Here is a 27800-nt window from a genome sequence, read left to right on the forward strand (position 1 = left end):
CATTAGATCCAACTGAACTTCCACAAAGTGGCTGGGCAAATGTCCCCTCCTTTTCTAGACCATAATCACCTCTTCCATGAAACAATGCCTCACCGATTTCTGATAATGAGCCAAAACTTATCCATTGGTTTAAAAATGAATTATATATTCAATATTAGCCAAATCTTCTGCTTTGCATTCCCCAAAATGCTCATTAGACTCCTAATTAACTACACACAACCTTAAATTCTCAGCAGAGAATTCCTAAAAAAATAATATGTATCAAAGTCTTATATGCTGTAAAATTATCAGTGTGATGTTGATGAAGCAGAAATTTTCATTTTCATAATAATAAAATATGTCCTAAATGGCAAAAAAAAGCAATTAGGTACTTTTTCTAGTTTTCCGTATTTCTCAACTAATAACATGTTTACGTAAGAGCCATAGTTGAGCTTACATGTCAAGCAATTGATTCACAAAACAGTTCTTTTATTTCGCATATAGCATATTGTTTTAAATAGTTTTAATGCTTTTTAAATGAACAACAGAATGTTAAGCCACATTTTCCTAAAAACATGAGATAGCTTTCAAAACTTTTTTTACTGATGCACAACTATTTTCATAATTTTATTTTAAATTGCAATGCTACAGGGATTATAACTAACGTTTTCACAAGTTAATCAGTCTCAGTGGCAAGATAGGCCTTTTAAAATTTAATGGTAGAAAATTTCATCATTTCCATCTCATTTTCAATTCAAAATTCACCTCAACACGTATATATAACTAAAAATGACATTCATCCACTGCGGCTAATGATTCAAAACTGAGATCATCATGTATAAGAAACCTATTAAAACAACATTGCCCAATTAATTTTTTTTTAAATATGATAGTAAACAATAGTTTGTTATCATCTTTTAAAAGGTGAGACATAATTGAAATTTTGCTAAATAAAGCAAGATTTGTAAATAATTTTGGCCGACTGTATAAGTTTTATTCAGTCCAGATTTAAAAAAGAGAAAAATTGAGATAATTTTATTGATAGGTATCTATGATTTCAAGGTTCTCACTCCATCCAGTGATTTTAATTGAAAACAGTTCCACCAGCATTCTTGTTGGCATTTTCTGGTTGAATTGGTCACTCTGAGTCACTTCTACCTCAAGATGGCACGTGGAAAGCTGGTGAAACTGCTGTCAACTGAAAACAGGAGGCGTGGCCAATCCCTGAATCCATGGATGCCATTCAATTGAATAGCTTTACAATCATAGAGGAAACATTAGATGATATCACTGTTGCTGACAAAGTCATGATAATGAATCCATCAGAATTTTATTGAATAAATGGCCTGGCGAGCCTCAATTAGTTTCAAAAATGTGGCTCATCATTCAGTTGCAAACTGTTCAAAAAATGAGAAGCAAATGCACATAACAAAGAAATGCTACAGGAGAAGACTAACGCAGCGAGGATGGCCCACCAGCATGTCCGCTCGCCATCGCCAGACCCCCTCTCGCCTCTTGCCGCCCTCGCAGAAATGAAAGGCTCGCGGAGCGGGATGGTCAATGGAGGAAGTCACGTGAGGGACGCGGGTGGATCGACAACCATCCTCTCTTCTGGCCTCCCTTCGAGTAGCAATGGAGTTCCAGTCGCCACGCTCGACTTGAGTGCACTTTCCCTTTCACCAACGTCTCCCCATGAACTCTCCACTCTTGTCTGACGGAAGAGACGAGCACGACCCTCCTGAAAGACAAGAACAAGTGACTGAAATGAAGAAATAGCTTAACAACCATCCACACATTTTTTTCACGAATGGAGCTCAAATGGGCTTCAACATATGACTGTCATGTAACTTTGCCTTCGTGCCTCTTTTGAAAAAATTGATGTGGAGTGTACATAAAACGTTATTTCTTCATCATAGAACGTTTCCCTTAAGTGAAGCCTTCTTCGTCAGTGCAACGTAAATATCAGACTAATTGACATGTCACATGTGTGGATGATGGATTCATTATCATCATCGACAATGAGAGCAGAAAGAACAAAGTGCGTTTCTATGGCTGCGGAGAGACTGAATTGTGATCGTACAGGCCAAAGCCTGTTAAACGAAAGCCAGGTGCTGAATCTTTTCAGCACTGTAGGAATCAAAACCTTCAAGACTTGTTTTGGTGCTAGGAAAAAAAGTGAATGCAAGTAAAGTATTTGTGATGGATTCAATATGGTGCAAAAACTGAGCAACTATATTTAAAATATGATAATAAGTATTTTTGTATCATTTTGAATCAGTCAAAAAATCTAGGAAAAGGCGTGATTGTGTGGTTCAGTCATTTCAAGCTCTTCTTAAACACAAACAACTGAGTACATGCCCTTCTGTGATCTTTACAAATGTAAATAAAAGTAAGCTACAGTGTTAAAATGAACTACAGACTTCACTAAAGCTTTACACAGCCACAATGGATGGAAACTGAATGATGACATTGGCATTCTTGCCTCATGTGACCTTCTTTCAATTGGATGTGAAAATAATCAGTCAAATCTTAAATCAGGGTCAAATTAACCAAGTTGAGTAGTTTCAAAAATTCAATTGCACCTCATACTCTTGTTTTGTTACAATATTTTAAAATGTTACTGCATTCTCATTGCTCCAATATTAGGTACCATTTGGTTCCTAAAATTTAAATGTACACACTCAGATTTCAGAGCATTTTGTGTTTGATTTTGAGAAAGGAGTGACAGTCAAGAAATTAATTTTAAAATCTAAAAATGAGAACGTTTTTTAAAGATGTAGCTCATTCAAAAGTGATGCATGTCACCATCCATTATAATTATAATGATAAGAACTCAACTGCAAGTAATTAATTCCATAAGTATGACAAGATAGAGTAATCACCAATCAGTCAATATCAATCAGGGATTTCAATTTAGAATAAGTGTGGTTTATTAAAGGTCCAAAGGCATAGAATTTTCATTCCTACCATATACAAGTACAAAAATCCCAATTCATTCAACCAGGTTGTTAAAACAGCCAAAGTGAAAATTAAACTAAGCAGTCTTAATAGTGTAGTGATGCTGTAGAATGCTTTAAGACATTATTATTCTTGTACATCTTCTGTAAATACCTTCTTTGCTGGATTATACCATGTCACTGGTAAGTCTAGAATATATTACTTAATTTATCCAACTTTACCTAGTACAATTGCATTTTTATTGCAAATCTCCTCAATCAAAATACATGACATTGAAAGAAAAAGTCTACCTTCATTTCTTACCCTATTACTAATATCGGAGAGGCCTCACTTCTACTGACAAAGAATTGCATATGAAAAAATATGAGACAACAACTAAAGCAGGGGTAAGTTTATCACGTACACAACAGAAACCTATGTGGATTCTTTTTTTTATTTTTCTTGAACTATTCTAACATACCTACATCATGTCATTTCCAAGAACATTCAAATTGATTGCCACGAAAAAAAAATTTCTCTGGACCTTATGTTATCTGGGCCACTGCACACACCACTACACTATCCAGGTCCTTAATTCCCATGGGAATTTTACTATATTTATTTAAATAAATATTATTTTTTGGGATGGGTGGGTGGGGTCAAAATGTAATAATAGAATTTGAGCAGGTTGGGGACTCATTTAAGAGGAAAAAGCAGGGGCAGGCTCATCGAAATAGATTTTAGGGTAGGGAGATCCTTGCACAGCGAGAAAGGTAAGTGCATCTTCGACACCACCACATTCACCAGATTTCCACCATACACTTCAAAAAATATCCAAATTTCAAAATTCCTGGAAATTTTACGCACTATGTTTTGATACTTCCACAGCAAAAACGCTCAACAATCGCCCACCAAATCAAATCCGCTCATCTAGTAGCCCAATCTCCTATTCTCCAAGTTTGGAGGTGAGCGTTTATGCTCCTGACACTGCCAGCTGACGGATTCGTAGTGTTGAGCTACTAGATGAGCAGATTTGATTTGGTGGGCGATTTTTGAGTGCTTTTGCAGTGGAATTATCGGTTCATTCACCACATATTATGCAGAAAATAAAAAAGTCATAATTACTCCCATCATCACGGCAAAATTCCACAAAGTTGAACAAGCAACTGTAAAATCATTGCTCACCAAATCACAGGTCTATTGCTGTTGTGTGAATGGTCATTCTGTTTAATACCATGAAAAGAGCTCAACAAACTAACTAGCAATGATGAGCCCTTTCCTGCTGGCACCTACGAGAGGAAAATGTTTTCTGTGCCAAGAGTAGCCTAAGAATATTATAAATCTCTCTGAATGGAGCTCTTTCTTTAGGGGAGAAATCGTGCAGGAATTCTCATCTGTCCAATTTGGGACCAAACTCAATGGGGTGCCTGGCCATTACCCTCGTCAATGGACTAGACCCTCTAACCCTATTGAGGCCATGGTCAACTTATTGCGTTACCAGTGTTTTTAAACCACATATTGCTTTTCATTTTCAATAATTAACACATCTACTGGAATAACTAACATTTTTTAAGCATTGTAAAATTTTAATCGGGTATCTAGCGTTGATCAGTGGCGCAGCGAGGGGGGGTTTTGGGGGATAAACCCCGCCCCCCCCCCCCAAGAGCTCAGAAATGTTTTTAGTTTAATCCATTTAACTTAATTGGATTAATATTACTTATAGAAAAGTGTAAATATTAATAAAATATCACTCAGAAGGCCGTAAAACTCACCATTTTCAACCATTTATCTGAAAATTTTTCGAGGGGAGGGCCCCCACACCACCCGCTTACCCTAGCGGGTATTCCACACCCTCAGAAACCCCAGTGTTTTGCGCCTTAAATCCCCCTAGCCTTTATTCCTAGCTGCACCCCTGGTGTTGATAATAACAAAGTTAGTAAACACAAGGCACTAAGACTCAAACTCCAGAAGTATGTCAATGGTAAAGCTAAAATTTCATTTTAAAATAGCTTACACTCATAAAAAAAAACAAATAATTCATTTCAAAATATCAAACATTGAGGTTGAGGTATGCAACAAAATTTTTCTCGACAAAAAACCATTTACAATACGCATAACCATTCACAACAGATTTCTCTAGTGAGAGGGATCATAAATGAGGAGGAGGTTTAGGGCCAATTGCTGAGGAGTGGCACTAAGGCCTCACTGAGCTGGGTCTCAGGCGGGGCCTGAATGCCTCTGACCATCGCTACCTCAGCGGCCACTTCCCTTATTCTTTGTCGGCTCTGGTCGACATCCGCTCGTTCGCTTTGAAAAAACCACGCCAGCTTGAGGCAACGTTAGCTCTATTGCATATGAAAATGCTCATCTGCTACTGCCGATATTTGACCCGAAAGGGTTAGTATCGTCCTTATTACCAGTGGCGGCTTTCCCATAAGGACTCTCAGATGCCACCCCTCCCAAAGATTTGAAAAAGGAAAAAAAATAAATACTTATTCAATTATAATTATACATCTATTTAACCAAAGTGTTTTTCCAATCACATGCATCAAAAATGTAGGAAAAACACGCCAAAATAGCATGAGAAGTTCGTATTTGTAGAGGTGGGGTGCTGGCCAGATCTTCTCAATCCATTAACATGCAGTTATATGAAGAGTGGTAGTGGTGGGGGCAGCTGGTGCTATGGCGCATCTAAGCTTGTGCCTTAAGGAAGTCTTGGGATGCCACCCGAGCATGCGTACAGCGACGTATCTAGTGAGTTGATATCGCCGCGCCACCCGGTGGCCGTATAATCTGGCATCTACTTGGTGTTGTAGTGTTGCGGAATACCTTGTTTTGGTGACCAGTTGGCTTATTGTATGTAAATTGTTTTATCGAGTGAGTGATATTTGGTATGTATATCATTCAAGCTTTATTAGGAAAACTAGGTATTTTTGTTGAAAGAAACAGGACATATGGCATCACAAATTTAATACCTAGATTACCTTAAAAACTCACTAAAATACACAAAATATTCAAAAATGTTGACCGGTGGAGTGTGGAGTGTGCCCTCCCCAGCATTTTACTCACGAGTCGCTACTGCTTGTTACCCACCCATGACTAGCTGATGTGCATACACTCACTCAAAGGTAGAAATGTCCATGCAAGACATACCAAGGTACTCAACATTCTCATATCAAAAGAAATATTTTAAATTTTCAGATTGAATCAGTTTTACTTTTTTGACACTAGTTATATGGAATTTGTTTATTTACCCACGAAATAAATGCACAACAGCCAAGATAAGGAATACTACTACATGTATAAATTGAGATAATTTCTCAGGATATTTATCCTGAAGAAAAAGAATGATTCCGATCTTGAAATTTCAACAGTTATTGAACAACTCATTCGGTTGAAATCAGAAGGAGAGAAGTAAATTTACTGTAATATTCAGTAACTCCTCTGACCAATGTTAACTACATACTCATTTCTCAGTTTTTTATTCAGAACCATTGCTGTCCCACATTAACCCTCTATATTTTTCAAAAAATTAAGGGCAGCAATTAACCTAATTTGGTTTAAACTATCACGCCATGGGAGTAACCACTGACAGTCAGGGATTGAGGCAGCTGCTCCCTTTAAGTTCACTGCTTATGAGTAGCCATTGGTAAGAAACAAGATGAGGTGGTGGTAAAAATTATTGATTAGATATCAGTTCCCATGGTCAAAACACCAAGATAATCATAGGAAAAGGAAACCACAGAGACTAATTCAAGTCACATAAAAGCACTTATCTCATTAACTGCTAAGTCAAGTTCCAGTAAGGACGTGGAATCCATTTCAAGGTGACCAACAAAACATCTATCTGAAGTTCCCTGTGTTTTCCAAACTACTTTCACATTTATGAAGGATCTCAGGCTTACCCAGCAAATTGATGAAAGGAAGAGTTCTCAGGTTGATTTCCTCTGACATTTCAAGGACATAGCCTGACATCATCTTCAGAGTGATGAAGAAGATGAAGACCCTGAGGACGATGGCAGACTGGTAATGGGTAATCAGGATAGACACATCAGGGTCTCTTCTGGGTAGGTAATCAGGATCTCTGGTCCCTAGATCCCTCTCTAGTCCAGGATCCAAATCAGATGCCCAAAATGATGATGGCAGACCATGCCCTAATTTGTTGGAATAAATCCACCCATGGACCCCATCGGAAACCTGAGAACTCTTTCTACTATGTACTTCAATAATTTTATTGGCCTCATAATTATTATACTTTTATGAGACATTTATCATTACAGGTCACAAAAATATGATTGAGTGTGATTAAATTGGCAATTCAGTACAAATTGAACAAAGGATATGTTCAAAGCACTGCAGGAACAAGTGACTTTGTAGGCAGTCACGCGCACGGGTGCAAAGTTAAATACACCAAAGGATGAAGTTCGCCATGAAAAAATATTTAACTTAGCCGGGATTCGAACCCGGATCTCCCGATTGCCGGTCAGGTGTGTTAGCCAGTTACACCACCAAGCCATTTTCTCAGAGCGAACTTCGGGATGGGTTTTACCGAACAAGATGTTGACGTCACAAGTCCACACTGTGGCACATGTGGCATGGGTCGTGCTTACTAAGCCACTGTCGGGGTGAAAAACCCTTATTTTGCCGCTGGTCTGCAGCGACGAATTTCAAAGCACTGCAGGAACAAGTGACTTTGTACGCAGTCACGCGCACGGGTGCAAAGTTAAATACACCAAAGGATGAAAATCCAGCGGCAAAATAAGGGTTTTTCACCCCGACAGTGGCTTAGTAAGCAATTTTATGACCAGAAATTTTGGGGAGGGGTACACTAAAAAATGCCACAGCAGCTTTAGCTTTAAGCGCACGTTTAAGGTTCTCAACAGGTTGTGGCTTCTTGGAAGTCCTTTCTCCCTGTGTTAGAATCTTTGATGGGATGCAAGGGCCTGACATTTAGTACAATGAGCCTTGGTACAATTGCCATGGGAATTAAGGAACCTGGATAGAGTAGAGGTTTACGCAGTGACCTGGAAAGTCAAAGGTCCATGCTTCGATTCCTGGTCCAGAGGAATATTTTCTAACAATTCATATGTATCTACAGTACAATTTTAACAATGACTATACAATTTAAATAATAGAAATTACTTGTTAGATAAGTAATAGAAAATACTTTATTAATGTCTCCATTTGTAAAGTGTTTTCGACAGAGACAAAATCCATGAGTGACTTTCACGTCTACTTCCAGTCCAGCTGTACGAATCACAGCAACACCCAAGTTTTATTGGACCAACAGGAGCCATTTGAAACAGAACAGTACTAAATATGTAATTTATCCAATAAAAATATGCTCAAAGCTAAGCTTAAAAGGACCAAGCATATTCATCAGGTTGTGCATATTGTACCCACCTTTTGACAAGGAGGTTAGCCACCACGGAAGCCTTTTTACCAGTTTTGCTTGGTCACGGACAAAAGGCAATGGCAATCCAAAGTGGTATTGGTCTATTTTCTGTGTAAATGAGGTGATACTGTAAACTACAAAGATACCATGACTTGGAGATGGAGGACCACCAACTAGTGGAGGCTATTCATTGAGAGCCAAAATCACTATTTCTTAAAATAATTCAGCAGATGGATGGGAAATGTGTTTCCAAAAAAGAGTCTTCTTAATTCAGCCATTTTCTCATAAAAATTATAGGCAATATGTGACGAAATCCCACATTGCAGGAAACACGAGTTACTAACTTAAACTGCCTGTTGCCCATGCATTGCTCATTCCCGGTGAACGCACCACCGATGGTAGAGATTGGGGGTGGTTCCCCAAAACCTTGGTTGAAAGAGAGATTTTTTTATAGGGCGCCAGGTGCATACACAGGATGCACCACCAAGTAAAAGTACATCACAGTCTCTTTTGACAAGATTAATTTCCACAAAGATTGCACATCAAGAAATGCGGAGAAGATTGACCAGAGGAAACTGAAGAGTGGGCGGTGGGACAGCAGGACTTACCTAGATGGGCGGAACAGGAGGCGTGGCGGAGAGGACCTACTCAGACGGTGTCTACAGAGCAAGAGGCCGATCGTACGCGCACATCACATGGTCAGGAGAGATCCCGGGAGGGGAGGAGAGGTGGGGAGGGGTGAGGGGAGTAGGACGCCAAAACCTGTTTTCGTGGGCGCACTGCAAATCGTGGAGTGGCCCAGAACTGAAAATTTTCCGTCAGCTGTTCGGCATTGCACAGACGTATTAGACTGTGACAAATATCATTAAAGTTGCTACAAACTTCTCCTGAGTTGGTGACAACATTATAGCTTCGGTTCATAAACTCTTTCATTGAAAACTGCTCATTAATGGGAGGTATTGCTCACTAGAAAGTAAACAGCAATGATCAACGAGAGGCACATGCACAACGCCAAGGAATAGCCTGGAATTAGCGACTCACTTAGCAGGAGTTAGTGATGTCATCAGGTTATCTGCAAAAGGGTAAAGACTATCGATTTTTTGCATAGAATATCTCAAGAAGTAGGTGGCAGTCCAAACAACAGATAAATATGGATATCTTTATTTTTTAAACTATCACAATCAATAATTAAAAAAATTGGCATTTTGGCCCATTATGTTTTCCATCTCCTGTAAGGATAGGGCAGCAGCTCTTCTTCTTACGAGCGAGGTTGGGACCAGAATGATTTGTACAGAAACACTACAGGCACTTCACCGTTAACTTCAACAGCTGCATCACTGGGATGTGGAAGGCAAGCGGAAATCACAAGCTTATTATTGCAAAAAGTCGTAGATACTCTGTTTTGTTTTATTTCAGATAGTGATGGAATCCTCTAAAATATAGTTGGAAAAAAGGCAAAAATATGAAGACAGAAAAATGTTATTCTGGGAAAGAAAGTAGCCCAGAAAAAGCCATGGATCCCCGAAGACAAAGATCTCATTACAGAAAGAAGAAATTCCATGAATACAAAAACTTAAAAAGCGCAACTTAATTACCATAGAATATAGACCACAAGAGGCTGCAAAGAAAGAAAGATGTTTATAGAAAAAAAAAACAAAATTTGACGCAGAAAAAAATCCCCTCACCAGGAATCAAACCTTGGACCTTATCTTTCTGGGCCACTGAGCAGGCAGCATCTCTGTAATCCCAGATTCCATGATTTCAATGACTACTTATGGTGCTAGGTGTTATGCTCTTAAGGATTGGTCATCACTGATGGTAGAGCTTTAAAAAACCAACCATGGTATGTACTCAACAGGAGAGATACCAAGGGACGTAATTAAGAACATCATCATAATTATTCCAAGAGAGCACCCGAAATATTCAATACCGTTCAATTGAAAAGTGATAAATTTCAATTGAATATATGGAAATTCAATTTAATTTCCTAATATTCCATGTGTGCACACAGTCCTGTGAGGTGTTGAGGACCATTGGCCGGATGACATATGCATTGAAGATATGGACAAGTGTCATTTATAAGGTAACTAAAGTAAAGGATCGAGTTCATTGATGAAGACCAATTTTGTTTTAGGAACAGCAGACTCACAAGAGAAGCGATATGACCTATATTTATTGCATTTGTGGAGATGACTTGGAATCCAATGCTTGGAATTCTGAATGAATTCTGAGTGCTCGAAAAAGACTAAAGAATTGTCCAGAGTTTATACAAGAATAAAATTTCTCGATCCAGCTGCAAAGAAGCAAAAATGAGGAAAGCTATTGGAGAAAATTGTGGTGTCTCCATGATATTCCATGGTTAAATTGAGAATGGCACATCAATAAAAGTAAAACAGACTGTTTCAAGAAAGAATATTGATTGGGTAAAACTTAGCAAGCAGTGATTTGCAAATGACAAAATAATTTTAACGCCATTGGGAAAGAGGAGACCAAGACCAAAATCAAACAAGGAGATCATTAACAAGAGGTGAAAAGGTAATATTCAGGCAAAAATAATTCAAAACACATACAAGGTTAAGAGTTCCCAACGTACCCTACATTATTACTGGTTAATAGGTGCCATGAGTAATAAGCAGCAAATAGAATTACATTTTCATATGAAACAAGAGAAGCCCACCAATGAGAGGATAATATAAGTTGTTGTAAACCATGAAAAATCATACTCATTAACCGCATATTCAAATTTAAGTGCCCATGAATACAGAAGTATATTTCTACATTTGCTACCCACAAAATTAAAAACTAAAGCCTTTCATATGAGGTTTGTAAAAGAATTCAGGCATAAGTATAAACAATTACAATTTAATGTCCATTAGAAGAATTATAATTTTCCAAAGAATAAGGGCATAAATGAATTCTAGGTGGATAAATAGCTTATTTAACGAGAAAAATCATTAACACTAATGAACAAGAGCCAGTAGTGCGTAGTCGGGTCAGGCGGCATCAGACGGGATTCGTGATTAGGCAACAGTAGAGAGCGGAACCTTGGTGACCTTCAGCCACAAGAAAAGAGCATTTATGTTTCATGTCAATAAAATATAATAAATACTTAGGATTCATAACAGAGCTAGTTACTTCATACAATGGAAACGGCGAAGATCTCTATGCGTGAAAATGCAGCAAAATTCGAAATAACAGCGACTTCAGCATGTCTACAATGTTGTCATTGCCAGATATTGCGTCAACAATAATAACTACCGGCAAAGAAGGAAAAAAAATCATTTCAAAATTGCTTGTGAAAACAGATGCTTAACATTACCTTGAAGTAACAGCCGTACGTCCATCCTAAATAAGGTTATTTCATTCTTCTACATTTGTAACAAGCGGCAGTACTACTAAAAATGACGATCAAATGCGTCCTCCAATAGCACATAGCGCTCCAGCCGAAGGATTACAAATTTCGCGTCGAGTCATCCAGTGGTCGAAAATGGCGGAAGGGCAAGACGGGCCGAAGAAGATTAATGTCACAGTTAAAACACCAAACGATAAACAAACTATTGAAATATCACCAGATGCATCAATAAAAGATGTAAGTTTATAATCCTCATTAAATCGGTCTCTTCCATCAATAGTTTTCGGGGAATAAGCGTGCAAACATGGATATTACCGTTCAGTAAAACGCACAACGTGATTCTATTGTCGATTTACTGTTGTACAGATCATGAAATTACTATTTAATGTCAATATTTTGACCAAAAAACGATATTACTCTCATAAATAAAAGTGAAAGGTCTTGCCGTTTACTCACAATTGTTTTGGTCGGGTATTACATCCCCACAATAGGTAATTGCCATGTCTCACTTGGAGGATACGTGTACTGTCACACAATTACAAGAGATATAATGATGAAATAACTGTCTCTGATTAATTCCTAGCCTTAAATTTTAGTTATCGTATGCTGTTTTGATTGAAGTGGATATTCAATTAGTTGATTGTCAAACTTGCTATTCTTTCAGTTCAAAGATGAAGTGGCTAAGAAATTCAACGCCGAACCTGATCAATTATGCTTAATATTTGCGGGAAAGATTATGAAAGATCATGAGTTTCTTACCACCCATAACATAAAAGATGGCCTTACAGTGCATTTAGTTATTAAACGAAGCAGCCGCCAGAATGAACAATCTTCGAGTTCTGCCAGCCAGCCTCGGCCACAAGGTCAGTTTGCATGATGTTAACTTTGTGACCCCTATTATTACTCTTCGTGGATGATTCTTTATTTTTTAAGGATAATAGTTTTAGGTTTTTACTAATAGTTGTGACCTAGGTAAGGTGAAATTCGTATTAGTGGCACACACTGATTTTGAAAGGGACTATTTCTGTGCAAAAATGTATTTTTTTATTGTAGTTAACCTTACTGCCCATATTTATGAACCTTATTCTTCGAAAATGAACCATGGCATTAGAAATTGTGTAATGGAAAATGAATTCGTGTACTGTTGGCATTTGTGGTGAGGTGTGCAATTAATGGTTAATTATTGCGATAGCCTAATGTTTCTTAAGCTGCAAACGCGAAATGTAGAATTGCTGATTATCAAGTTCTAGTGAAGAAATCTAGTTTTATTGTAATCATGACGATTCATGGAGTTGTTTATTATATCCGGATAGTCTACCATTGCCGTAAGCAATTGTATGGTCAAATTGTTAATGAGTGTTCCAAAACAGTATGTGTTATCATACTAAGCAATGTGGTTGTTCACCCTGGCTATTTACCGTCGGATAGCTAAGTGGTGCTCGATTTATTCTTTCTGTTGACATTGTTAATATAAATGAATTGAAAAAAACTTAATCTAGCATTTTCTATTTTATTTTATTTTTTTGATGTTAAGGGCATATTGATTTCTGTTATTTTTTGCAATATCCCATCATATATTATTTTACTGAGAATGCTGTGAGAATTTAAAGTAGGGAATGTTGAGGAGAACCGAAAGAGTATCAGTTATTTATTGGTAATTCAGTCAGCTAAACTGTAGATGTGTTGTAATTAATTTACTCATATGAAATTTGTATCCCCTTAAACATATGGTATTTGCTTCATTTTGTATAAAATTTCATCTTTCTATGAAGCTGACATAGGTGCTTCGCCATTTGGCTTGGGATCGTTTGGAGGACTGCCGGGTTTGGAAAGCTTGGGAATGGGATCAACTAACTTCCTAGACCTCCAATCTCAAATGCAAAGAGAGTTTTTGGGCAATCCCGACATGCTCCGTCAAATACTGGATAATCCCTTAGTCCAAAGACTCATGAATGACCCAGAAAACATGAGGAATCTTATTACATCGAACCCACAAATGCAAGAACTGATGGAAGTAAGTAAATCTCACAGCGTCACACGTAATTTAGTGAATGATTGTTCAAGTTGCCATTAGAATTGTATTTCATGTAAGGCTTGATCGATCGTAGGTTAGCTTTTTATTATCTATTTTTTTAATCATCGAATTCCAAGAAGAATAATAATATCCAAGAATTCCAACAGCTGAAGACATGTACTTTTCTTTCTTTGGTTTCTGGGTTAGCTGCATTGACGTAGCTAACCTGGAAACTATGGAGAGAACTGCAATCATGCACTGCCAAAGCCTCAAGCAGAGACAAGTACTTTTGTTTTTTCTTATTCCATTTGTCTTTAAAGTATCAAGTTATATGTTTCTGGATTTTTTTCTGTGAAAGTATTCTTCAATAAATATTTTTTGCAGTTGATTTTCAGGCATAAATTATGGTTAAGTACGCATTACACCTTGTAATAAGTATAACACGCAGTTAAATTGTTTTAATCTTCAATCTCAGTGTCTTTGAAATCTCCGCATGTATCCGAAATGCTATTAAATCATATAAAGTTCAATTTTAAGTTAAAATTAAAATTTCAGGATCCATGAACAGGTACTGAAAATAAGTTATAGCAGTGAAAAAAGTTCACTCTTATGTTAAAAAAAAAGAAGCCCTGGAGACTTAATTTTTTTAAGTCCAGACTTGATACGGAGGAGAGCCCTGTTCGAGGGCCATAAATACGTGTATGCCCTCTGCCTAACTAAGGTGCATTGTAAGAATGGACTCAGGAGATTTATCAAGGATTTTGCTTCTAAGGAATATTTTCAAAGTGAAGGAAACAGCATTTTTTCTAGTTAGGAAGCAAAAATAGGATTGCAAATTTTGTTTGGCACGTATATAAATAAAGTAAAAAATATTTGTATTAAACCAACCACCATTGTAAATATGTCATTGTTAATAGTTATGCAGTCAAGTTTTTCCGACTTGTGTGCCCTTTATAAAAACGAATGGTACTTAATCCAGGGGGTCGAGGTTCGAAATTCATCTATTCGAAATTTCGATTTTCGAACACGCGGTACAAATGGCATAGGGATTTCATTAGAACTGCAATTTGTGCTTCATATTTTCAAAACTTTGTATTATTCTGCTTCGTATAATGAAGAGTTAGCGGTATCATTCTTATTTAATGAAGCAAATCTCTTCTTGATGAGTTTAATTTTTCTTATATCTACCACTCCACAGACCATTAATCAATCATTTTGGCCACCTTGCATTGTACAGTCCACAGTTATCAGTGATGTTGGAAAATGACGTCAGTGAAGAGTTCCCTCTTTGATGAGTAAAGATCCACCCCATGTTGAAGTAGGGATTGAGAGAGAAAATTAAAAGTGAAGGATTATTTATAAGGAAAGGGGACTGGATTTATTATGTTAATTGGGGAATGAAAGAATGAAAAGTTGAGTTATCCATTTCTTTAATGACAAATGCTTGACTGTGTGACGATCTAATGTTCTTTGAATCCCTGAACCAGTAACCCTGTGCTCAGTCCCACGAATTGTTGCAGATCTCTCTAATTGATGATTTTATCAGGATTCCATCCTGGATTTCTCCATTTTCAGATAGATATGCCGCCAGTTAAGCAACCAGTTAATGTTGTCCGTTAACTCTATTTACCCAAAGTGATTTCCCACAGGGATTTGAGTGAACAAGTCACAATCATTAGGACTGTGGGTAAACTATTCTCGGGGTTCCCACCAGGTTAATTCTTTCATAACCATTAACCCGGTGGGAATCCCAAGAACAGTTTACCCGCATTGTTCGCCCCGAAAACATCAAATCCTTTTTCAATCATTAGGACTGTTAATCAGGGAGTGCATGTATTACATTAACTTGTTGCGAATGAAATGCTTGCTGACCTCAAATTAAAGGAGAAGATTTCAATCAAGGTCGAGGAATAGGTTTTAAAATGTCATTCATACCATTTTTTTTTCCTGTCGAAATTTTCAATGATGTGACCATGCAATTGATGAAGTTCCAATTTTATTGATGTTTTCTATTTTTCCTAATTAATTAAGAATGAAGATTCAAACTGTGGGAAAAATGGTTATCTTGGAATGCCTTATAATCTCATGTAAAGGCTGTTTTACACGGGGCACGGAATTGCGCAGGCTAGAGCTGCATTAATTTATAAAATGTGGTGGAATTGCACGAATGCATGAACGAAATTAGAACAGGGGCTATTTTGCCGTCTCGCATCCACGCATTCTCGCATGTGTTCTAGCAATTCACCGCTTTACACGACGCAATTTTGACTGCGCCTTCGCACATACGTCAGATTGGGCAATTCCATGTACCATGTAAAACGGCCTTAATATAATTCATTACCCCCATGCCATTAGGTATAGAGAGCACATGAAGACAACAAACTATGGCATCTGTTGAATTCGGGTAGAGTAGGAATGATTTTCAGCTAAAAACCAATACCATTGCTCTTAAGTTGAGTTCATAGATTTTTTAAATGTACGACGCAAATCCCTTAGTGTGTCCTGGAGAGGCTTAATTTTGATTATGTACTCTTTAACACTTTCTGGTCTAATTTTTTTATCAAATTGTTTTATTTTTATTTTTTAAAATAATTTTTGGGAAAAAATAATTTACAGGGTTGATTCCCTCTAAATGTTCTTATTTTATTGTCTAACCCTTAAAGTGCCAGCGGACCAATCTATCGGCGGGGGCTATGTGCAAAGAGTGCCAATTTATCGACTAGGTTTTTTTTACACTCACGCCTTCAATTTTTTGTGTTTCATGTAGCTTTGGTAACTATTTTTAGTATCCGTCATGCTGTAACATACCCGAAATTTTTGGATGCAAATAAAAAAAAGTGTAGTTTCTGTAAATGTGTATTAGGCTTTATGTAAATTTTTAAGCACAAACCTACAAATTTTCCAAAAAAAAAAACCCTGGCATTCTTCAGCAAAACCAGGCAAAATAGGCTGGCACTAGAAGGGTTGAAGGAGCTCATGAGAGCCCTTGTATGATCTCAGCGCCTTGTGATGTCGAGCTAAACTTGTCCTTGGATTTGATGCTAGCTCTAGGCCTGTCAAGTCAGCCTTGACGTTGGACCACAATGGGTTAAAGTAATTAAACCAATGGCAGTTCAAAGCTAAAAAGTATCTGATTGTATGAAAGATATTTCCTCTGTAGTATATAAGGTCATGAAGTGCACTTCTTTGTTTACTTTGAACTTTTTTTCTTAAAACTAGCATCTTAAAGCTATACTTACTGTTCTCTGAAAGCCCTTTTAGTTTTGTAAATAGTGGAGTTGGTAAAAGGTTTACTGCCTTGATGGTGCAAAGCAAGTGATGCAACATTGCCGATAGGAATTGAACAAGCACTGGATTAAATGGTTGATGAAATGGATCGTAAATCAATGTTATGTTAAGTGCAATGATAGTAATTCATTTTAGAATTTCCTTTGTATCAGTATATTATGTAAGTTAAGTCCTTATCACTTGATTAATCAACTCTGAATTGTAGATGACATTTCTGCACCAGAACTAATGAAGTAGGAACTACAAAATTGATATTGTATCTATCTTAGAATACATGGCATACCTGAAGAAGCTTCGTACCTATTTACAAGCTAGGTTTTGTGTTAAAATATCCCTGACGGTTGAATAAATGGAGCATAATGAATCATCAAAATGCCTAAAAATCAGTTAACACCATTCAGGATCCCGGAATTGCATAATAAATCAGATGAATCTGCTGACTCATAGGGTCACTTTAACATTTTTTTTGTAGGTCAGATAATAAAAGAAATTCAGGAAATTTCATTGTTGGACAACATGAACATAAGTTCATTTTTAATAAAAGAAATATTGAAAATTCTGCTCAAGAAATTTATTAATTGAAACTACACATTTCAACGCTTTGACGTCATTTTCAAGTTTGGGGGAGAAAAAAACTTGAAAATGAATAGGCATCTAAACATGAAGTGTTAGTAAGTGAAGTTTTTTTAGTGGAACCTGCTAGATTTCTTACACTTATGATGTATCAGAGCCACCACATCTAACATGTTTCATTCGTAATTAGTATAGTAATTCATTTTAGGCTGATATCCAATTGGGGTAGACCATCTAAATCATACAGTTATTGGTGAAAAGTGAGGAAATACAGTCATGGATATTTCTTTTAAAAAATTGGTCCATAACAGTAAATTTCAAATTCTCCTGTAAATTGTAACAAATTTTGCCATGTTTTCTAAATGTGTTAATTTCTTTTACTCTCATAAGTAATGTACAGTGAGTCCTCATTTAACGTCACTTACCGTTCCTGAAAAATGTGACGATAAACGAAATGACGTTAATCGAAACATAATATCCCATAAGAAACAATGTAAAAAGTGAATATCGGCTCCTAAACCTCACAATTCCTACGCGAAAAAATTTTAGCGTATCATATCTGGGGCATTTTTTCACCATGGGAATGCCAAACTATGGCATAAATACGAGTTCCTGTGTTCATCGACGACAATAGCAACAGTGACGTAAATCCTTCTCCATTTTTGTATCTTCCCGCATTTGCTTTTCGGCTTCGCTATGGTGGTCGCCCGGGCGAGCGTGACCAAAATTATTGTGAACACGGCGAAAAAAGTGACGACAAAAACTCCAGAGTTCTACACGGAAAAATTCCTTGAAATCACTTTTTAGGTTCCTGAAAACCATTATGTCAAGTAAAACCTTGCCCATCTACCTAAGAATTCATTTTGCAGAAAATTTGCTAAAACCGTAATCGCAATTAACAATAAACCCACCGTTTTACACTTCGTTTAGACCGACTGTATTACCGCCCACAAAACGAACAACCTGTAATGCCCGCCGCTTCGCGTTTTTTTCTCGCACGAAATTTAAAAGCCTTGACGTTATCGCGAAGCGAAGGTGCGATAAACGAATGATGGTCTCAAAATTTTCGCGACGTTATCGCGAAATGACGTAGAACGAGGACTCACTGTACTAAAGACACAATTGCCTCCTGACGGAGTGGGGTGCAATAAAAATGTTCACAATTAGGTTTTTAAGAAGTTAGTGCTGAATTTAACAAGGTAAATGCTGGATTGCCTGCCATAAAAACTTCTGATTAGTGCCTATTTTTGAAAAATTTGTTGAAAATGAAATTATGTGTTGAAACCCAGGTCGGCAGATCTAAAGAAGTGTGGAAATGAGACAAGTGCTTACATTATGTTAAATATCATACATTTCCATTGAATTTCGCCGGAAATTGTATCTGCCAAAGTCTACAAATGCTGCTGTATCGTTTTAATGTGCGGGAAGTAATTAATTCCTAATTTATTTTCCTAGCGTAATCCGGAAATAACACACACCCTGAACAATCCAGACCTTCTGCGGCAAGCAATGGAACTTGCAAGGAATCCATCAATGCTCCAGGAGCTCATGAGGAGCCATGATAGAGCAATGTCGAATTTAGAATCTATTCCAGGTGAGTTATTTTCCATCTAAGACATTTGAGTGTCAATATGATAAATTAGTATAAGATAGTATGTGGCTATCTTTCGTTCTATTGGAAATTATTTTCTTAGGTGGATATAATGCCCTACAACGAATGTATCGAGACATCCAAGAACCCATGTTAAGTGCAGCAACTGAGCAGTTTGGCAGAAATCCTTTCGCTGCCCTGGTAGAAAACTCATCTGGTGAGAGAGGTAGCAGTATCATGTCCACTTCATGGATTCCTTAATGGGAGTGCTATTAATTTTACAGTATTAATAATGTCTTACTGTTATCGATCACATGACTTTTCCCACATGGCTTTACTGATATCCTTGGCGTATAAGTGATCAATAGGTCACTTGTGGGAGGCAAATTTTATTTGGACGTACAGCAAACCCCCGATTATCCGGACTAGTGATGGGAAGAGGCGGCACGAATAATCCAAAATTTCTCCATAATTTCTTGTAAACTTTCATAATTTACTTAAATCAAACAGTCAGTTATTATTTACGTAAATTGTCTGTTATTTGAGATTACTTTCCGGAATCATTGAGAGCTTTCTTTTCATGGCTGTGATCTTTTTTGTGGCGATGACGTGATGGCACTTGTATTCCTAATATTCCGTGTAACACCTGGTTTCCTAAAACCAAGTGACCGTATCTGCAAGATCACGAATTATGGAAAGTGGTTTGCACGAATTCTTCGAAACCATTGCGCGTTTTCGGAAACTACACTGTCAGGCACGCCACATAGTAACATCTTGCACAAGTTGACGGGGATGCAATTGCTGTGGGACACGGATCCATGATCATTGAGCACGATCGTGCACCACAATGCTTGGGATAAGAAGGAGCTGGAAACTATCATGAAGGCAACTGGTGTACGATCGCGCCATCACACAGCAGCAGTTATATGAAACCAGGACTTCAATGCCAGCAAGTTCCTGACCATAATGACTCATGCTATCTCTGCTTCCACTTCCCCAGCTGCCTTCACATCTACTATTCCCTTACTCTCCCGTTTGACCTTGATTAGTAAACACGGCGTGAACATGCCCGAGTGCAAAGAAATCTCCCATTATCTTGGGCCTTATTCAACCGCATGCAAGGCCACGGTAGTAATTGTGCATTTGCGTTATGAAATATAAAATTAAAGATCGTAGATAACACTTCTCTTAATTTACGAATGGTTAACCATTGAAGAATATTCCGAAAGGTTTAGCCTTGTATTTTAATGCAAATAACCTGGTGCTTTTGCAAACGATTTAATTTTTAAAATAAGATTACGGAAAACGTCCAAGGAGCATGAACTCATGCACAGATAATCTGCAACACGGATAAACCACAGCCGAGTAATCGGGAGTCTGCTGTACTTAAAGTTTTTATCCAAGCTGAAATGATAGCATTATATGCTTTAAGTCTTTACACGACCAATGATTTCAGAAATTGGATTTTTATGAGCTGCCTTCCAAACTATGCTTATGCACTCAATTACCTGTAAAGTAATAGTTCAAAAATAAATAGGATTTTTTAACTTTTCTTCCTCCGACTTTATACAAGATTCTGTTCCTTTTCTTTGACCTATCTTAAGTTCAAATTTTCCTGTAAATTCTTGGTTTTCCATAGTGTCCCATGGCAAGTGAAACCATGATCAAGCTGGTCTGGCACTATTTGGTAAAATTGACTCTTCTCGTTGCAAAATTAGTTTTTTTTACTCACTACTTCCGTACTTTTCTGTAAAATGTTTCACAGACACACCAAATAACCCTCAGCAAGGGCAGGAGAACAGAGACCCTCTTCCTAACCCATGGTCTGGTGGTGGCAGTGGTCCGGGTAGCGGCACCGCAGGTGGTACCGGTTCGACTGAAGGGAGGAGGGCCGCTGCTGCAAGTGGTGCTACTGGCACTCCGGGTGGTAGATCCGGCCTCTTGAACACACCGGGGATGCAGAGTTTGATGCAGCAGATGGCCGAGAACCCCCAGCTGATGCAGAACATGCTCAGTGCTCCGTACACTCAGTCCATTCTGCAGGCTTTTGCTTCAAATCCTGAACTTGCCACTCAAATTATGCACGCGAATCCAATGTTTGCTGATAATCCTGCCCTCCAGGTATGGTTCTGGGTGTCTATTTTCTTGAGGCTCAGAAGTTTCTGTGGGTGTGAGTTGATTTACTAAGTGTTTATTTTAGCTGTGCCTTTTAGTCTTGTGTTGGTAGTTTCATCGTTGCCTGAAGGCCAATACTGACCGTACCATTAATGGCATATGAATTTTTCTAATTAAGTGAATAAAGTGCTGATTGTTTCACTAGCATAGAATTGTCGGAGCTTCACTTAATGTCAGACTCCTCCCAGTTGGAACTGAAAGCAGTTTGACGATTTTTCAGTATCTTTACTGAGATGATTTGATGTTGTTCTAGTGTCATATCCTGCCTAGTGATAAATAAATTGGCTTCCATAGCCTTCTTTTGCTATTATTTAGTATAGCAGTGCTTATGTATTAGTAATGAAGGGTTAGTATGCTTAGGTCAATTTTTACTTATAGTGGAAGCGCGGTATAAAGGGTACTCTGAATATCTGATGAATGCTATATTAGACAACATCTTGTTAAATAATATAGAATGGCAGACTAGACATCAGAGGCATGATTCAGATAAGTTTTGGATACAATGTCAATGCTAAAATCTACTACATTGGACCTTTCATAATGTAGGACTATCATAAATCCTATGTTCTTAGATCTAGGTGATTGACAATACCCCTATAAAATACCACGAGTTGTGGCAATCTCTTGTCCCTGTTCTTACTTGGCTCCAAACAGCTAAGCACTTGACCTCGACAACTTCCCTGCTCTTCCCCCAGATGGTGCAAGGCAGCCTCGTATTTATCCTTGGTTCTCTTCCCTTCATCATCATCATCATCATCACTGGTCAACAATCCTAGGATTGGTTTGACGCAGCTCTCCACTCAGTTCTCCTATCAGCTAATCTTTTCACACCTACGTATTTCTTCTCTTTCACATCTCTCTTTACTTGTTCCATATATTTTGTTCGGGGTCTTCCTTTTCCATTCTTGCCTTCCACTTGTCCTTTGACGATTGTCTTCATCAGGCTCTCTTCCCTTACAAAGCTTTATTGTATAAAACAGTGTAGATCCCTTGTAGATACTTCATGCCTGGTGGCTCAGCTAGCCATTCAGTTGAATAGTACCTAGTATTCCAATTAGTGAGTTTACATTTACTGGTCATAGGGTGCGTTGAGGCATAGTAGCTTGTAAAATAATGTCGTACACCTGTGCTTGGCATTATTATTTTTGCCCTCACCCCTCACCTTTAAAATGACTGGTCACTGTTACTTGCAAGTTAATTACTCATGTATCACTCTGAAGAAGTACATCTTACAATATTGATTTGTGTTCCGTGGCAGGTACAGCTTGGCCTGGCTATATCAAGTTTTCTTTCAGTATCATTCATATGGATTTTGAGGGTGCATTGGCAATCACTTTTTATTATGGGATTCTTGATGCATGTATGTCATGCTCACAATAATGTGCTTCTACTGAACATGATTTCATCTATCTGCATGGTATTATGTCCAGCCTTCATTTTTTCATAATGGATATTCCATTCCCCACCTAAATTGTTGTTCCTCATCCTCCCATTCATCTTTAATGGACTAAAGTATCCCTTTGCTTTTGTAAATGCAGTTATTGCCTACTCTGTATCCTAATATCCGCAAACACTTTTTTTCATTTCCTCTGAATTTCCATCTTAGAATTCATGCTACCTGTTGTCTTCCTTTTCCTTCAAGAGTCAAGATATCAGTCTGACAGAAACTCACTCAATTTATGGAAATTTATCCATCTGAGATGTTGATTGTGCACTGAAGTAAAGCTATCTTCATTGACCTTTGTTAGTGCTACTACTAATTTCCCTTCCAAATTCTATTTTCAGGAGCAGTTAAGGCTAATGCTACCAAACTTCATTCAGCAGCTTCAGAATCCTGAAGTACACAACCTAATGGCCAATCCCCAGGCACTCAATGCTTTGCTGCAAATTCAACAGGGAATTGAACAGCTGAGGCAGTTGGCACCTGGACTCGTCAACAGGTAGGGTTAACCGATTAAGATGAATGGTTTCATTTGTTAGTTGGAGAGGGGGACATTGAATTTGCCAGTTCTTTGCTATTTAGTAACAGTTAGATATAATTCATTGTGTGGAATGTGATTTAATGATGCCAACATTTTTCGTTTTGGGTGAGAGTTGTGTATGTATGGATATATTTTACAAAAATATTTCCTGTCCCTGAAACTATAATTACTATAGGAGCCAAAATTTCATGACCTATCACCCATTTCAAAAATTTCATAGTTCCTTTTACCGTAAATTAATATACCCCTTTGGCTTCACTGTATAATAAGGAAAACTTCACAAGAAAATTATTCATTTAAATGAGTACTATATATATTAGCCGCAAGGATGGAATTAGGATTCATTTATGGTATTTTGGCTCTACTATGGGTTACATCTGAGGTTCATTGCAGACTAGACATAAGAGATCACATTTTTTTCTGCAATTTTTTGGTAAAGTGTGTCACACTAGTTCTTATGGTATCAGTCTAGAAATTGGATTACTGCTCTTATTAATGTCTTGTAAAAGTAACCTAGCATGTGAATGGTTAAAAATGTTTAAAGTATAAACTCAGCAAACAACATATGTTGTATTCTTTCTCTTTGTTTAACTCTTAAGCATGGGACTTGGACCTGTTCCACCTTTTGGAGTACCAACCGCGGGAGGGACTACGACTACAACTGCTAGTACTACTGGGTCAAGCTCAACTACGACTGAAACTACCACCACTTCCCCATCATCCACCGGGACTACCACTACAAGCTCTTCATCTACTGGTGCTACCCAGCAACAGCCAAATGCTGATGCATTCTCCCAGTTTATGGCAAGAATGGTGAGTAATTCCATTGTTTTTATCAATACCTCCTCAGTTTCAGTGAAGGATGAATATATTTAAGTAAACTTGTATTGCTGTATTTCTTGCCCCCCCTATTTTGCCCCATATTTGCAGCGAAAAAGTCCAAGGGGGCCATTTTCAAGTGTAAGTGACTGATTAGGCAACCTGAACATCACTGTCAAGGTATAATTTATGGTGTGGCAGGCATAATTAATTGCTATTCCTTTGTTTTCCAAAGTTATTTTAAATTTTAATTATTTTGTTTTAATTTTGTTGACATTTGGAAACTGAAGTCTATTCAGTTTGCTATCCACTGATTTTTAAGGGATGGTTTAAAAAATTCGAAGCATGCATGCAAGCATTCGAAGTTGTGATCATGGCAATTCTTTTGTTTTTCAGTAATTCGTCAAAATTTCTTGGTGTAAAATGCTTTTGGAACCACCTCATCGTTCCGTGAATAGTGAAATCAATGACACCAGTTGCTTTAAAATCATTGTTTCTTTTTTAAAAGTAATTTAATACCTAGATCCGTCATATTTACCAGCGTGTGCCACTGCAGCAGACAACATAGATTTACTCAGCGCTTTGGTTGCTTTTTTTAATATTTTATAACTTAGAACAACTTTCCTCTTATACAAAATTATTTGAATTATTATGTGGACCAAGGGGTAAATTCAGAGAAATACATTATTTACAGTTAAACACCTGGAATCAAGCATCCTCAGGATTGTTGTCACTCATCCGGATTCTGAGGGCTGTGGTAGTAACCAGTATAATTCGAGGGGGTCTTTGATGTTTTTACGGGGGAATTCAATAATTTACAACAAAATGAGTGTCACAAATATTGGCTAAATTTTCTCGCATTCTCAATCAATCAATAGAAACTTATCAATGTCGACCCTATCACCTGATGTAAACAAATGCTGCCATATTTTATTTTTATTTTATTTTATCCTCAAACCACCGGATACAGCTCTTATTGGCCATTTTACACCGGGGTGTTCAACAAGTGTAACAAGTAAACGTACACAAACGACCATGCCCTGGATCAGGGAAACCTACCCAGGCGGGACTCGAACCCGCGACCTCTAGTTTGGTGGGCGAGAACGTTACCCCGTCGCCACCGAGGCCGGCAAATATTTCTTTCATAATGACTCCCTCAGGTACTTCATTCCACTACGTACAACCACCATTAAAGGAAGGTCTTCACTAATATGCTGACTATTGAACGACCAGATTATCAGACTCCTTGGTCATAGTGCAGACTTCTCTCAGAAAAACATTTGGAAGCCAATGGAAAAAATACACAGGTCTATTGTTTAATGTTTCAGATATCAACAATGTCATCACAAAGTGGAGGTGGGGGGACCACTGGTGGGACTCAACCTCCCGAGGAAAGATACCGTACACAGTTGGAGCAGCTCACGGCTATGGGATTTGGGAATAGAGAAGCTAATCTTCAAGGTATTGTATGACAATCAAGGGTAAACCTCATGTATCTTAGTATTTGGGCCTCATATGGGGCAGATAGTGCAAAATCATGTCAGGTGACCACCATCGATTTCTCTATTACTTCAAATTACTTGAAGTTATGTCAAAGTGTGCATTAATACCTTTTCTTCAAAATGAAACAAAAATCACCAATTTAAGGGTCATGGTTCAGTAGTTATTGGCATTTATGTGATTTTCCATTTTTTGCTCCGAGGCCTGACTCATCATTGTTCAAAGGATTATAACTTTATATAGGTTCAGTTCTGAGCTGAAATAAAGTGATCATAATTCATCATAAGGATACTGCTTTCACTGCTGCTAATTTATAGAGATATCACTGATGGTCTCATCACACCCATCTACCTGATTTGAGATGAAATTATTATTTATTGGACAAAAGTTGAATATGATCTTAATTCTGCAGCTATGTACGTAGCTGCTGCCTTCATTCAACAATAATTAGCCTTTGACAAATTGGATGTCATGAACTTAGAATCACTCCACTGATTTTTTTGTTTGAATTTTTAATTCATAGGGATGCGAAATAAAGTTTTAAAATTACACCACAGCTAATAAAATAATCCTAAGCGAATGAATGTCTAAGATTCACTTTCTTATCTTTTCAGCTTTGATTGCTACTTTTGGTGATATAAATGCTGCTGTTGAAAGGCTACTCCTTGGTCGTCAGATGTCCCAAAGCTAACACCATCTAATGCCTGTACAGACTCCCCTGTAAAATCTGCCTGTACATTTTAAAATTGCCCTCAACGATTCCGCTGCGTAAAGTGAGGCAGCAGTGTGTCAGTGATGAGTGACAGGCTAAGTGTGTAAGCAGGAGCCATCCTTTCTGTGCGTTATTTTATCCTCATATGTGCTAATTACTTTGTGCTGGGCGCTGAAACCAAAGCTCTGAGCCATCCTTCACTTGATAAATGTCAGGTGTGAAATACATAGCAATTTATGTAAGTAAAAATAAAGTTTGACCGATGAAATGTTTTCTCGTCACTAATTTTAGACATCTACTGAAAGCTGTGCTCTTGCTAAAACTATTTCTTTTTTCATTTAGTTATTTTAATGAAATAACTTGCTTGAAGTATTTTCAATAAATATGTTTGGATGTTTAGGGGACTATTGTAATTACTCTTCAATTGATAGAATTTACCCTGAAATGTTGCCTTGAATTTAATAGTGATATTCCCAATGAATTATGGTAGAGTTTTTGTGTAACTCACAGTGTATGAGTTTGGCAAACACATCTATTTGGTTACTGTGCTAAGTAGACAGTTGTTACCATAAGGAAATTGGCAGTGTATTACAAGTCTAATGGAAATATCATTAGCCTTTTCAAAATTTCTTCGCAACTTCTATGTCTAAAGAGCTCATTGGAAAGCGGTGTATTAGTGGTACAGATTTCCAGTTCTCCAAGGAAAAAGCAGTGATAATGCTTTTCAGTTATTTTCTCTGCTCTGTAAACTACTGTATTTTTTAATCGTAAGTTGATGATTTGGGGTAAATTATCGCTCCAAACCCTCAGCCTATAACTTTGTCTACTATACAAAACTTGAATGCTGTCTTTAGAATTTCCAGCTTTGGTTTTTCGTAAGAAATATAGATTGTTTTTGAGCATGAATGTTTCTGCTTGGAGGATATATGAGTAAAGGTTATCAGAAGTACACATGAATTCCTCTTTAAGGTGTGAAGTCTATTCTGGAATTAATTTTGTGAGGTTATATATTTGCATGTGTATTGTTTTCAACATTTTATTGCATACCCTAATAGAATGGTAAAAGTGATTTCTGTTGAAATAGGTGGTTAATGTTAATCGGACATTAGCTTGTTTATGTATGACTTTGGACCACAAATTGTTAGAAAATAAAACTTATGTTGGGAATTTCTACATAACTAATTTGCCACACCTGGCTCTTGCTCTAATGGGCAGAACCTGAATTTTGAGTTCACATAATATATTTATATTTCCATCACTTTCCTCAATAAAGTATGTGTGAATTAAAGTTTACATCACATCATTATTTCTGGATTTACTTTAGACTCCAAAGTAAGTGGAATTTTCATCTTCCCTTATTTGATAGTAATTTCCAAGATAATGCATTCAGCCTGATAGGGTGAGGTTAATGATGGTTAAAGCACCCTTAGTCTAAATTTCTGTTGATAAAATTTTAGCAAGAATAAAACCTGAAAAGGCTCAA

General features: G+C 37.5%; 3 protein-coding genes across 4 annotated transcripts in view; 2 read left to right on the top strand and 1 right to left on the bottom strand.

The window, feature by feature from the left end:
• The window catches only part of LOC124167039, a 196846-nt gene extending 193660 nt beyond the window's left edge, over positions 1-3186 (top strand). Inside the window, exon 6 of the mRNA XM_046544810.1 lies at positions 1425-3186. Within this exon, the coding sequence (XP_046400766.1) occupies positions 1425-1694 (270 nt within the window). The 3' untranslated portion in view covers positions 1695-3186. The remainder of the gene's footprint in view (positions 1-1424) is intronic.
• On the bottom strand, positions 1630-11717 carry LOC124167040. 2 transcript variants are annotated; one of them, XM_046544811.1, is made up of 3 exons: positions 11631-11714; positions 6822-7070; positions 1630-1717 (listed from the first exon to the last, which is right to left on the bottom strand). In XM_046544811.1, the coding sequence occupies exons 1-3, from the start codon at positions 11653-11655 to the stop codon at positions 1656-1658; spliced, it is 336 nt and encodes a 111-aa protein (XP_046400767.1). In that variant the 5' UTR covers positions 11656-11714; the 3' UTR covers positions 1630-1655. The 2 variants fall into 2 exon arrangements, 1 of the variants encoding a protein (XP_046400767.1); XR_006866587.1 differs by lacking the exon at positions 6822-7070 and having other exon boundaries at positions 1635-1717; positions 11631-11717.
• On the top strand, positions 11492-27610 carry LOC124167038 (ubiquilin-1). Its single transcript, XM_046544809.1, has 10 exons — positions 11492-11900; positions 12328-12526; positions 13436-13677; positions 18994-19132; positions 19233-19346; positions 20895-21250; positions 23090-23244; positions 23886-24099; positions 25434-25566; positions 26220-27610. Exons 1-10 carry the CDS (start codon positions 11724-11726, stop codon positions 26294-26296), a joined length of 1806 nt encoding a protein of 601 aa, XP_046400765.1. The 5' UTR covers positions 11492-11723; the 3' UTR covers positions 26297-27610.
• The last annotated feature ends 190 nt before the right edge of the window (positions 27611-27800 follow it).

The sequence above is a fragment of the Ischnura elegans genome, chromosome 10 (assembly GCF_921293095.1).
Source record: "Ischnura elegans chromosome 10, ioIscEleg1.1, whole genome shotgun sequence".
Classification (NCBI taxonomy): domain Eukaryota; kingdom Metazoa; phylum Arthropoda; class Insecta; order Odonata; family Coenagrionidae; genus Ischnura; species Ischnura elegans.

What these genes read in the sequence shown, in the direction of transcription:
- LOC124167040 (XM_046544811.1), bottom strand. Translation starts at nt 11,655, where the DNA reads ATGGACGTACGGCTGTTACTTCAAG. An exon ending in CGTACGGCTGTTACTTCAAG is followed by an intron (nt 7,071 to 11,630) that starts GTAATGTTAAGC and finishes CCAACAAATTAG; the next exon opens with GGCATGGTCTGCCATCATCA. An exon ending in TCCTTTCATCAATTTGCTGG is followed by an intron (nt 1,718 to 6,821) that starts GTAAGCCTGAGA and finishes CTTGTCTTTCAG; the next exon opens with GAGGGTCGTGCTCGTCTCTT.
- LOC124167038 (XM_046544809.1), top strand. Translation starts at nt 11,724, where the DNA reads ATGCGTCCTCCAATAGCACATAGCGCTCCAGCCGAAGGATTACAAATT. An exon ending in CAGCCAGCCTCGGCCACAAG is followed by an intron (nt 12,527 to 13,435) that starts GTCAGTTTGCAT and finishes CTTTCTATGAAG; the next exon opens with CTGACATAGGTGCTTCGCCA. An exon ending in AAATGCAAGAACTGATGGAA is followed by an intron (nt 13,678 to 18,993) that starts GTAAGTAAATCT and finishes TTATTTTCCTAG; the next exon opens with CGTAATCCGGAAATAACACA.